Source organism: Oncorhynchus masou, chromosome 22 (assembly GCF_036934945.1).
Source record: "Oncorhynchus masou masou isolate Uvic2021 chromosome 22, UVic_Omas_1.1, whole genome shotgun sequence".
Taxonomy (NCBI): Eukaryota; Metazoa; Chordata; class Actinopteri; order Salmoniformes; family Salmonidae; genus Oncorhynchus; species Oncorhynchus masou.
Window position 1 is genome coordinate 27,678,688 of NC_088233.1, and position 13,204 is coordinate 27,691,891.

General features: G+C 41.0%; 2 protein-coding genes across 7 annotated transcripts in view; both read left to right on the forward strand.

Moving 5' to 3' along the window:
- The first annotated feature begins 1,458 nt into the window (after positions 1-1,458).
- nudt7 (nudix (nucleoside diphosphate linked moiety X)-type motif 7) lies at positions 1,459-5,201 on the forward strand. Its single transcript, XM_064929782.1, has 3 exons — positions 1,459-1,885; positions 4,062-4,220; positions 4,637-5,201. The coding sequence occupies exons 1-3, from the start codon at positions 1,730-1,732 to the stop codon at positions 4,985-4,987; spliced, it is 666 nt and encodes a 221-aa protein (XP_064785854.1). The 5' UTR covers positions 1,459-1,729; the 3' UTR covers positions 4,988-5,201.
- Positions 5,202-5,943: 742 nt separating this feature from the next.
- Positions 5,944-13,204, forward strand: part of LOC135509264 (NACHT, LRR and PYD domains-containing protein 3-like) — a 29,314-nt gene continuing 22,053 nt past the window's right edge. For 3 of the 6 annotated variants that reach the window (XM_064929769.1, XM_064929772.1, XM_064929775.1), the window contains exons 1-4: positions 5,944-6,032; positions 9,214-9,329; positions 9,511-9,630; positions 9,927-10,040. In XM_064929769.1, coding sequence (XP_064785841.1) covers positions 9,289-9,329; positions 9,511-9,630; positions 9,927-10,040 — 275 coding nt within the window. In that variant the 5' untranslated portion in view covers positions 5,944-6,032; positions 9,214-9,288. Of the gene's footprint in view, positions 6,033-6,681; positions 6,875-9,213; positions 9,330-9,510; positions 9,631-9,926; positions 10,041-11,093; positions 11,164-13,204 lie in introns of those variants that run through there. The other 3 variants (XM_064929771.1, XM_064929770.1, XM_064929773.1) reach the window with 3 other exon arrangements.

The following is a 13,204-nucleotide window of genomic DNA, read 5'->3' on the forward strand; positions in this document are numbered from 1 at the left end:
GGTAGCCTAGTGGTTAGGTCGTTGGACTAGTAACAAAAAGGTTGCAAGATCGAATCCCTGAGCTAACAACGTAAAAATCTGTTGTTCTGCCCTTGAACAAGGTAGTTAACCCACTGTTCCTAGGCTGTCATTGAAAATAAGAATTTGTTCTTAACTGACTTGCCTAGTTAAATAAAGGTAAAATAAATAAATATAAAAAGCCCAGCTCTGTGGAGTGTACAGCTTAAAGTGGTCCTGTGGACAGATATTCCAACCTCCGCTGTGGAGCTTTGCAGCTCCTTCAGGATTATCTTCGGTCTCTTTGTTGCCTCTCTGATTAATGCCCTCCTTGCCTGGTCTGTGAGTTTTGGTGGGCCGCCCTCTCTTGGCAAGTTAGTTGTGGTGTCATATTCTTTCCATTTTTTAATAATGGATTTTGAAGGTGCTCTGTGGGATATTCAAAGTTTCAGATATTTTTTTATAACCCAACCCTGATCTGTACATGTCCACAACTTTGTCGCTGACCTGTTTGGAGAGCTCCTTGGTTTCATGGTCATTGAAAATAAGAATTTGTTCTTAACTGACTTGCCTAGTTAAATAAAAAATAAAATGGTGCTCCTTGCTTAGTGGTGTTGCAGACTCTGGGGCCTTTCAGAACAGGTGTGTGTATATAAACTGAGATTATGTGACACTTTGCACACAGGTGGACTTTATTTAACTAATTATGTGACTTCTGAAGGTATTGGTTGCACCAGATCTGATTTAGGGGCTTCATATCAAAGGGGGTGAATAAATATGCACACACCGCTTTTCTGTTTTTGATTTCTTTGAAATAAGTTATGTTTTTCATTTCACTTCACCAATTTGGACTATTTTGTGTATGTCCATTACATGAAATCCAAATAAAAATCAATTTAAATTACAGGTTGTAATGCAACAAAATAGGAACAATTCCAAGGGGGTGAATACTTTTGCAAGGCACTGTATCAGACTCAAGTTACAAATGCTAGTGAACACGCAAATACAATTAGTAAAAAAAAAAATCACAAATGTAGTGCACTGGGCCTTTACTCGTCCTGTATTAGAGGATCAAGAAAGACATCTTCAGCACAGGTACTTTTTTTTGCCGGATCGCAGCACCCCCTCCCCAAACTACTTCCCGCGGCGCATGACCTTCATAATAAACCGTGCCTCTAGCAAGGTAAGTGTGCAGGTTTATTTTTCTTATGTTATCTCTTTGTTACCCTTCACCTGCAACACGATAGCTCAGCTGTGCGAGTGTCTTTTTGAATTATGGATTGACTTGAAAATGGGTTGGTATATTATTAATTTCACGGCAGTTATTTTAGATGTTAATTTGAGGCACAACTGTTCAACATGTCCGTGCAAAACATAGAGCGTTATCATTTTCCAAGATGTTGGTCTCTGGTTCCCCGCTAGATGGAGTGCCCTACATTTTCTTTATCCTGAAGGGACTCGCTTCCGCAATCCGCATGCAAACACTGTGGCCTAATGTCAAGTGGAAGCATTGTAGCAACAACGATCGTTTTGCACAGCAGGTGCCTGTCCGAAGAAAATATTTAATATTGGGATAGTAGTGACAGGGCGGCAGCAGGATTATAGCATTCTGAAGCTTTTCTCCTGTACAGCAATAACACACTCAAGCTATATTTTATAACAAAAACAAGGTAGGCTATTGGTATGTTTCACTGTGAGGTCTTTGCCTCTGGCTACATTGTTGACCTTCAGGATGGACCTAAAAGAAAAGACAGCTGCCATATTGAAGCAATATGAAGTCGGGAGCAGATTCTCGTACTTGCCGGTCTTGCCCAAAGCCTCGGTGTTGATACCGCTATTTGTGAGGGACGGAGAGGTCCACATGCTGATGACTCTACGCTCCCAAGAGGTCAGTAATATGGCTCGCCCTTACTCCTTAATTTAACTAGTTTACCTTAACTATTATGTAATCGATTCTTAGGCCTACAGTTTTTCCTTTGACCATACAAAATTGTGTTATGAACATTGAAAGCATTAATACAAAAGTAAAGCATGACAGTGTTACATCTAAATGTGTGAAATTGTCCACTGAATTTATAAACATAGCCTTTGGTATTTGTGCGTTAGCATGCGTGAGTGTGCTTGTGCACTGCACGGTGTGCAAATTATAGCACATTGCGACGTGTGAAATATACTACTCAGTTGTGGTGAGTCGCTCTTTTTGAACGGATCTGGTGAACGAATCGCATCGATGAGAGCCGTTCATTTGGCTCCCTGATTCGCATACTGCTGGTACTGCTTTTTGAGATCAAAACGTTTTTCTGCTGCTAAATTACAGAAGTGTTCTCCAAAGAATGTGAATCCTTACAGCAGAAACAATAAATAGTGGGGAGAGAGGGTCAATCTAGTTCACGATTATTTTTTAAAATTCATTGCAGGCCATCCAAATAATTTGGCCAGGTGAAGGGAAAAAAAATGTATTTGAACGTGCATTTCAAGATCTGACACAATGGTAGCCAACCTTTTGGGCTTTACATTAGAGATTAGCAACATTTTCATGGTTCTCGGTTTATTTTTAAGCATTTTGAATGAAGATTTGTTTTTCGAGACAAATTAGCCGGCTCAACGAAATTACTCGAAATGCCCATCACAACTCAGCTTGAAGTGTCCCCATTTGCCCTAGCGAATAGCTAGCTTTTCATGTGGTGCGGACTGGTAAGAATCACATCAAATGTTATTTGACACGTTATTTGCCATATTTGTTATTTGCCACGCTTCGTAAACAGGTGTAGACTGGCAGTGAAATGCTTACTTACGGCCTTTCCCAGCCTTGCAGAGAAATGAAAATAGAAAAGTAGAACGGGTAATAAATACACAATGAGTAACGATAACTTGGCAATACACAGGGTACCGAGTCGATGTGCAGGGGGACAAGTTCATTGAGGTAGATATGTACATATAACTAGGGATAAAGTGTCAGATAATAAACAGTAGCAGCAGCATGTGATGAGTCAAAAAAAGTTAGTTAACCGAATAGCTACCTGGACAAACTATTTAGCAGTCTTATGGCTTGGGGGTAGAAGCTGTTCGGGGTAGCAGAGAGAACTGTCAATGACTAGGGTGGCTGAAGTTAGAATTTTTTTTAGGGCCTTCCTCTGACACTGCCTGATATAGAGGTCCTCGATGGCAAGGAGCTCAGCCCCAGTGATGTACTGGACCGTACGCACTACCCTCTGTAGCTCCTTGCGGTCAGATGCCAAGCAGTTGACATACCAAGCGGTGATGCAGCCAGTCAAGATGCTCTCAATGGTGCAGCTGTATAACTTTTTTAGGAAATATTTTCCGCCCCCTGAGGTGGTAGAGGCATTGTCGTGCCCTCTTCACAACTTTGTTGGCATGTGTGGACCATGATAGTTCCTTAGTAATGTGGACACCGAGGAGATTGAAGCTTTCGACCCACTCCACTACAGCTCCCTCGACGTGAATGGAGGCGTGCTCGCCTCTCCGTTTCCTGTAGTCCACGATCACCTCCTCCCTATAGGTTGTCTCATCGTCGTCAGTGATCAGTCCTACCACCATCATGTTGTCTGCAAACTTAATGATGGTGTTGGAGTCGTGCGTGAACAAGAAGTACAGAAGGTGACTAAGCACGCACCACTGAAGTGCTCCTGTGTTGAGGGTCAGCATGGCGGATGTGTTGCCTACTCTCACCACTTGGGGGCAGCCCATCAGGAAGGCCAGGATCCAGTTGCAGAGGGAGGTGTTCAGTCCCAGGATCCTTAGTTTAGTGATGAGCTTTGAGGGTACTACGGTGTTGAACGCTGAGCTGTAGTCAATGAACAGCATTCTCATATAGGTGTTCCTCTTGTCCAGGTGTGAAAGGGCCGTGTTGAGTGCAATAGAGATTGCCGCTTCAGGAGGACACTTATGGGCCAGCTTGGCAGACGTCCTGGGTTTGCACCAGGTATCGGCCGAATCGGGAGGAAGTGGTACTCTCTAAGCAAGCAGCGTGATGTCCTTTACACAAGAAAACAAAATGGAATGCTGTAGAACTCACTCTTTGTCTCTCTCGCTCTGTGCTGTAGCTGAGGACCAACGCAGGCGAGGTGTGTTTCCCAGGTGGGAAGAGGGACCCGAGGGACAGGGATGACGTGGACACGGCTCTGAGAGAGGCAGAGGAGGAGATAGGCCTTCCTCCTGACCAGGTGGATGTGGTCTGCACACTCTTCCCCATTATGAACAAGGTACACATGGGGAGAGGTTGCTTTTACATGAACAAAGATAAAACGTTTCAAAGCAGACTGATGATTTCTCAACATCCCCACTATCATGGTGTAGCAGGATTCAACAGGATTCTGGTCCTGGAGGACTATGAAAAATTAAAAATAAACTGCTGATAGCATAATTAGCTGAATCAGGTGTTTTATTGAATCGGGTTGGATAAAAATCCTGCACTCCAAGTAACTCCATGACCGAAGTTGGAGAACCCTGCCCGGTATAGTACAGTATATTTTGGAATTAGATATTGCCAATAGATTACAGGTCATACTTCTCGTCAGAGATATTCATACTTTCTCCTCTCCCCTCTCTAACACATCTTTTCTCTTCTCCCCTTCAATTCCCCTCGCCCCTCTTCTCTCTCCCTCCTCTCGCTCTGTAGAGTGGTTTGTTGGTGACTCCAGTGGTGGGGTTCATTGAGGCCTCATTCTCTCCTCGCCCAAACCCAGCCGAGGTCAGCGCTGTGTTCACTGTCCCTCTGGAGTTCTTCACTAGAGAGATAGACCACTCATCCTTCAGCGCGACTGGAATTGCTGGCTTGCTCCACAGTTTCCAGTTTCCGGACCCTGAATCAGGCATCCACTATCAGATATGGGGCCTGACTGCCATTTTGGCTATACTGGTCTCTGTCCTAGCCCTCAGAAAAAAGCCTGAGTTTGAGACTGGTTTTGATTCTGATGACCCGGTATCTTTCTTCCAACACAATCTGAACAAGAGGATCAGTAAACTATGACATATATCAATGTTAAAAAAAATAAATGATTTTTAACCAGATAAATATCTCCATTGCATTATATAATTTTCCCTAAAATGTAATTGTTCTGCCAACTGTAAATGTGGAATCATGTGCAATACCTACATTCTTTACAAAATGTATTTTTATTTTTACTTTGAATGTAATTTGTGAATATTGTATATTGATGACAATAAAAAAGTATGCTATTACAGTTTGAATCGGTAAATGCATCCAGTTGAGTTCATAAATGTAACGTGTGAGAGGAGAGTGGGCAGTGGCCTGTTTAGAGCTATGTGGAAGGACAAGACTGAGTTGATACCTGGACAAGGGCCTGTATTCACAAAGAATCTCAGAGTAGGAGTGCTGATATATAATCAGGTTAGCCTGATTAGATCATAATGAATAATATTGGACTAGATGACTGATAGGGGGCGCTGTGTTGAAGCCACCATGCCTCCATCTTGGCACACATTTCTGAAGCTATAGAAATGCATTTGTCTATAATCGTTTTTGCCACATTTATTCTATTAAGACACCTTAATGAATACCCAGTAAATTTGATTTGTAGGCCAAAAATGAAAAATATTGAAACTTTTTTTTAGGTTACTAATGTTACTGTCCCTACTTCAACATAACAATACTTAATTTTGTCCTCAACATTTTTTTATTGAAATATTGTAGAACTCTCGATGGCCAATACATAGCATCAGAAATCCAGGGTTTATTTTCATCATTGGTTCTAACCTAAATCAGAGGACTGGCAGGACAGGAGCTTCAACTGAAGCAGAACAATGTAGAAATAATCCACCGCTGTATATGCAATATGAGTTCAGTGAATATAGTTTTAAATGCCCTGAAATTATATCTACAATAATTCATCTAAAATTGCACATGACCTACACGATCACACCATAGCTAGATATCCAATCCTAAACTCTTGACTTCAGCTCCACCTCCTCCAGAGTCAGGATCTTATTGAACGATGCTAGGATCCATTTTGAGGAAATGAACATGATCAAAACATTTGAGTGGACTGATTAAAGTAAGTGGATTGTGATTGTTTATTATAACACAGACAGAAGGGCTATTGTCAATGTAATTCATGGTGTTAGATAGCAGCTAATACAACTCACCAGCTGTAATGATAACGAAACAGAATGTTATTCAAATGGTGATTCAAAAGTGCCTCTATAGCTAGGTTTCCATCCAGTTGGCTACATATTTAATATATATTCTAAAATCCTACCAAACTGACTTGTTGCAGGTGTTTCCACCATAACGACTCGTCGTGGATAAAAATCAGGGCTTGATTGTGTTGTGTTAATAACATTTAGACTACGTTACCCAGCAGACTATGCGGATGGTTAAATAACGCCTTGCATGGCCAAACATTGAGTTTTCTAGCTGAAGTATATGTTCATTAAAAGTAGTTAAACCTATGCCCCGGTTTGTCATTATATAAGGAACAAACAAAACAGTGATGACAGTGCACACAAAATATAAATTGTTAGCTTAAGTTTTCATGTACCGAATAAAAATCTAAAGTTGAGTGTGTAAAGAGCGTCAATTCACTAAACTGCGGTAGTGTATGGCAATTTATTTGTCATGAAAATCCATAAAACAATTTTATGTTCGCTATGTAGCCCTTCTAAATTATTTAAATATTTGTCAATGTATTTGTCATATGGGAGCCACCATACCTGCATGCGCTCAACAGATAACGTTATGTTCTAGCTCATGAACTGAGGATAGTTGTAGCTAGCACACCTGAGAAGTTTATAAAGAATTTCGCTAGTCTTGTTCGTCTACATAATAGTATTCTCTCTTGAAATCGGAGTTCTTCGAGTTTCGTAGCCTGTCTGCCTGCGATCGACATCAACACAGGTAGGCTACAATGGTTTTAAAATATGTAGCCTATTTAACTGATAAACCTTAGTTTACAGCCCAATACATTTCAATCGCGTCCGAATACTCAAACTAACGTACTAATTGTGACTTGAATTGAGTATATAGTATGCTTATTGGACATAGTATGGATATTGTTCGTATGCCAAAAGTTCCCGGATGTCGTACTAAATTGGCCAAAATATACATGCAGTGGACACTATTTTCGTGATTTTTAGGGCCCATAATGCAATTCTACAGAAAATTCTGAAAATATGCAGGCGAGGTCCGAGGCATGTTGAGGTTTCCAGGGTTAGAGTAGTGCAGAAGTTGTTATATGTTGAGGCAGTGAAGAAAGTAGAGGAAAATGGGTCAAGGGGGAGGGATCCTGAGAGGAGTGGTGTGCGTAGATCTGTACCAGTACAGAGGGATAGGCCCACAAGTGATGTTTCAGTGAGATTGAATTTTTAGGAATGGTTATCAACTGTACTGCAGGGATGGAACGTAAATCGCAGAAAATTGAGGTTGTGGTAGCAGCTGCAGAGTTTTTTTTGTGTGAGACTTGACATCAGAAGAGTTACAGGGTGTGTTAAGTGATGGTGTCCCATCCTTTCAGGTTGTTGACCTGAGGTAGGACTAAATAGATTTAAATAGTGGAGTAGTGTGGTGTTATTTTTTTATGTATTTTTTGTGAGTTGTGTGAGATGGTATTTTTATTTTATTTTTTCAGGCAAAGTGTTAGGGAGTTGTACTCCAGTCTAAATCAAATCAAATTTTATTTGTCACATACACATGGTTAGCAGATGTTAATGCGAGTGTAGCGAAATGCTTGTGCTTCCAGTTCCGACAATGCAGTAATAACCAACAAGTAATCTAACTAACAATTCCAAAACTAATTTCTTATACACAGTGTAAGGGGATAAAGAATATGTACATAAAGATATGAATGAGTGATGGTGCAGAGCAGCATAGGCAAGATACAGTAGATGGTATCGAGTACAGTATATACATATGAGATGAGTATGTAAACAAAGTGGCATAGTTAAAGTGGCTAGTGATGCATGTATTACATAAGGATGCAGTAGATGATAGAGTACAGTATATACGTATACAAATGAGATGAATAATGTAGGGTATGTAAACATTATATTAGGTAGCATTGTTTAAAGTGGCTAGTGACATATTTTACATCCTTTCCCATCAATTCCCATTATTGAAGTGGCTGGAGTTGAGTCAGTGTGTTGGCAGCAGCCACTCAATGTTAGTGGTTGCTGTTTAACAGTCTGATGGCCTTGAGATAGAAGCTGTTTTTCAGTCTCTCGGTCCCAGCTTTGATGCACCTGTACTGACCTCGCCTTCTGGATGATAGCGGGGTGAACAGGCAGTGGCTCGGGTGGGTGTTGTCCTTGATGATCTTTATGGCCTTCCTGTAACATCGGGTGGTGTAGGTGTCCTGGAGGGCAGGTAGTTTGCCCCCGGTGATACGTTGTGCAGACCTCACTACCCTCTGGAGAGCCTTACGGTTGTGGGCGGAGCAGTTGCCGTACCAGGCGGTGATACAGCCCGCCAGGATGCTCTCGATTGTGCATCTGTAGAAGTTTGTGAGTGTTTTTGGTGACAAGCCGAATTTCTTCAGCCTCCTGAGGTTGAAGAGGCGCTGCTGCGCCTTCTTCACGATGCTGTCTGTGTGAGTGGACCAATTCAGTTTGTCTGTGATGTGTATGCCAAGGAAATTAAAACGTACTACCCTCTCCACTACTGTTCCATCGATGTGGATAGGGGGGTGTTCCCCCTGCTGTTTCCTGAAGTCCACAATGATCTCCTTAGTTTTGTTGACGTTGAGTGTGAGGTTATTGTCCTGACACCACACTCCGAGGGCCCTCACCTCCTCCCTGTAGGCCGTCTCGTCGTTGTTGGAGATGAGAAGGTGACGGTCGGTAATGCAACATTTATTGGATGCCAACTGCTATTAGACCTAATGATTGTTTCTAAATTATGTCTGAGTGTTGGTGGACCCCTGGCTATGTATACATTTAAATAACAAGACATTTGTGCCATCTGGTTTGTTTTTAATATAAGGAATTTTAAATGATTTATACTTGTACTTTTGATACTTAAGTATTTTTCAGCAATTACATTTACTTTTGATACTTAAGTATATTTAAAATCAAATACTTGTTCACTTTTTTAACTTTTACTTGAGTCATTTTCTATTAAGGAATCATTACTTTTACTTAAGTATGACAATTGAGTACTTTTTCCACCCCTGGTTGTTTGTTTCACCAAAGTATCAGGGTTTGTCAGCATCAGTACAGTATATGGTGGTTGTGTGTTCTCAGCGCTGCTTCACTGGGTCAAGTTCTAATCCTGGATTCACCTGGTCTGCCCATGAGGAGGGGGCCACTGACTCTAAAATGAGTCTCCCTGAACCCAACATTCAAACAGATGCTAGGAGGTAAGAGGAGAGATATTGTTCTCACCCCTCTCTTTCCCTCTGTATGTGTTTTTGTGTGAAGGAAGAATACCCATAAATAATGTTAACTTAATTACCAATATTACTATTACAAAAACACATTACACTATTCATTGTAAGAAGAAATGGCTAGGGATTCAATGTCAGACCACATTGTGTTCAGCAGCCCACTATGTCAGGAGAGACCTGGGTCTCCTGTACCTGGCTGTGTGTCTATGAAGAGTGATGGGTCCATGGGACACCCAATCAACGTGAGAGAGGCTGCCCTCTCAACTGTTCAAAGGTGCCAACTAGTAGTCACTTTTTCTTTGTATTTCCTGTTTCACTTTTTTAAAGGGATTTGGTTGATGTGGCTTAAACAACATTTTACCCTTGTCTTCCCTCTTTATTTATGATCTAGATCAAATATTTCTATGATATTGTATCATGGTAGCCTGAAATCCAAAACCTGTTTTGCTAACATTCCATTTCATGCCAAACATTTGGTGTCACAAGGAGTGTAATGATAACTCAAACAGACTGGTACAATAGGCTGTTATATTCCAAATAATTTGAAAATGGCAATGTGCATTTTTACAGGGTCTGTCAGGAGAGACCAGACTCACCTGTGCCCAGTTGTGTGTCCATGAAGAGTGATGGGTCCATGGGACAGCCAATCAACTTCAGAGAGGATACCGTCTCTACAGAACAAAGGTAAAGCAACCAGTGGTGTCTATTTATTACTTTTCTTTTTGGGGGCTGGGGGTGGAGTGCGATTCGACGACATTGATCATTTTCTCTCGCTACTTTCAATGATTTACTCAGTGTTGGGGTCGTTACTGTTAGGGTTTGTTCCCTACGTCCTTCTTTGTCAATCATTGGTTCATTGGTGAAATTAGCATTATGACAGTATCTTTAATTAAATCATTCAAAAATCTTTATTAATGCAATTGCAGACAGAAGTTGACAAACAAGAACATAGCACGCATGTTTCTGAGTAAGTTCCGCATCAATCAAAAGGTCTCAAGTTGTTTTATTAAAAAGAAGTCCCACCTTAGTGATGTCACTCACCTTTTTACTCCTGAGACCAAAACCCTGCATCCATAGCTATACAAACATAGAGTTTCAGTGTTTATCTAAAAGCTAGGCAATAAATGTCCCCTCCCCAAAGTTGATTTATAGTGGAATGTCTGAGTAGTCTCTCATCTCCCACACTCCCCTGCAGAGTTCTCTCAGTCACACATTATAAGAGAGAGAAAGAGCAAACAACTGTGGAACAATTCTAAAACTATATAGTGTATATATATATATATATACACACACACACACACACACACACACACACACACACACACACACACACACACACACACACACACACACACACAGTGGGGCAAAAAAGTATTTAGTCAGCCACCAATTGTGCAAGTTCTCCCACTTAAAAAGATGAGAGAGGCCTGTAATTTTCATCATAGGTACACTTCAACTATGACAGACAAAATGAGAAAGAAAAATCCAGAAAATCACATTGTAGGATTTTTAATGAATTCATTTGCAAATTATGGTGGAAAATAAGTATTTGGTCACCTACAAACAAGCAAGATCTCTGGCTCTCACAGACCTGTAACTTCTTCTTTAAGAGGCTCCTCTGTCCTCCACTCGTTACCTGTATTAATGGCACCTGTTTGAACTTGTTATCAGTATAAAAGACACCTGTCCACAACCTCAAACAGTCACACTCCAAACTCCACTAGGGCCAAGACCAAAGAGCTGTCAAAGGACACCAGAAACAAAATTGTAGACCTGCACCAGGCTGGGAAGACTGAATCTGCAATAGGTAAGCAGCTGACATTTCCCCATTTGAGACTAATTAGTGTCACAGCTTCAATCATAATATTCTCCTCTGAAATAAAATAGATTAGGCAAATCCCCCAGATCCATTTGATCCCAGGGATGCCTTTCTAAAGGGTGAAACAACTCCTGAGGTTCCTGGAATGCTGGTGGGGGTGGGAGAGTCTGGCTATACTCCCATTCCTCTTGTGTCCTGGGAAGAACCACAGAGTTAAATAAACAATGGGATTAAGAGAAATTAGAAATGCATCAGTATCACCTTCTGTACTATTTGTATCAGATTCCACCAACACCATCATTCCAGCATGTTAATGAGCAGTTAGTCATTTTCTTACAAATATAAACAGTAACCAAAATCTCCAAACCTCCCACCAGAATAAACAATGAAAACAGAGTCAACCTATATTTTCCTATCACATTTCCAAATTTAGCATTAAACCAGTCACCAATTTTGTCAAAAAGAGATTTTTCAGATTTTGAGAGTTTTACTAAGATCAGCAATCTTATCACTAATTTCAGTCATATTCTCGGAGTCAGGGAGGAACATAACACAATTTTCAGGATCAATAATACCTAGTACGTTACACTGTCCTCCTTCCTTCGCCGAAAAGATCATCTAAAGCCAACTCATGGCGGCTGACTACTGCTTTCAGATTTCAGACATCTAATGAGAGTTGGCCAAATCCTTGGACTGTTAAATTCATATGGGCCTGTAAAGAATAGGTTAAATTGTTTACCCACTTTCCTAGGACAGCCACATCCCAGGAGTGTGATAGACATACCATAAATGTCACCCGGGTGTAGGACATGACCATAGGCTTCCTGATAGTCTGGGATGAGTCGTTTGGCACGCTTCAGTACCCCAGAGTTGATTTTACCTGTTTCATTGAAAAGTGACCGGCATTCTTTAACATGAACATTTCTGTTCTCCTCAAATAACAACATCCCCCCCCATGCAGGAGGTAAAGTGAGATACACCTTATCACTGCATACTCACATTCCTTCAAAAAGTGCTCCCATTCCTTCCTCTATCCTGGAAAGGTTTACACCTGTCACCTGTTGCTGTAAGTCTAACACACTAAAATCCCCTTTATCATAGGAGAAACTATCACTATACTCTTCTCTCAGTTGACCCATATATACACGACAAGCTCTAGTATCTCTCATATCTTCCCTCTACCACATTAGGTAAGTTTGCTCCCTTCTTGTGACCACCCCAACATACATGTGTCCCATAATCCCCAAATGTTCAACAGTCTTTCTAGCCAAGCACTTTATTATACATAAGTCAAAAGAAAAAGTAGTCCTACCAGGAGTGGAACAATCATGGCAGTCAAGGACATCATTACCTTACCCATCAAGTTTCCAAATACACCATTAAACCAGTGTCCAATTTGGTTAAATATGGTGTTTTCAGCTTTTCCCAGAGTACCTCCTAATCTAGCCAGGTCATCAATTTTTTTTATTTATAATAGCTGTCATGTTGTCAGAGGAGTCAGGAAGCAACATGACACAGTAATCCTCATCGTTTATTCCAAGGGACCTGTAGGCCCCTCTGTCTTTAGCCAATATGTGCCATTTCGTCTCTGGTCACTACTGCCTTCAAATTCTGCACATTTAGTGACAACTGAGTAAAACCCTGTTTTATCAAATTAGTAAGGACCTGCACGGAGTATGTAAAATTGTTAATCCATTTACCCATTACTATAACTTTCCATGCTGCTTCCTTCCCCCTTTGACCAACATCAGAAGAGTATAATTGATTTTTCTTTGTCGAGCCCTAGTTTTGTTCCTTTTCATAAAATGGGGGAATCTAACTCCAAAATCATTCTTTCCAATTGGTACTGCCTGGGTTTCCCACAGAAATGCTGTGGAGGTGTGTTTCTGGAAAATCATTACCCATGTGCCAGATGTGTTTCCCATCCTCTGTAATCCTATGTACAGTGGGGAGAACAAGGACAGTGGGGCAAAAAAGTATTTAGTCAGCCACCAATTGTGCAAGTTACAGGCCTCTCATCTTTTTAAGT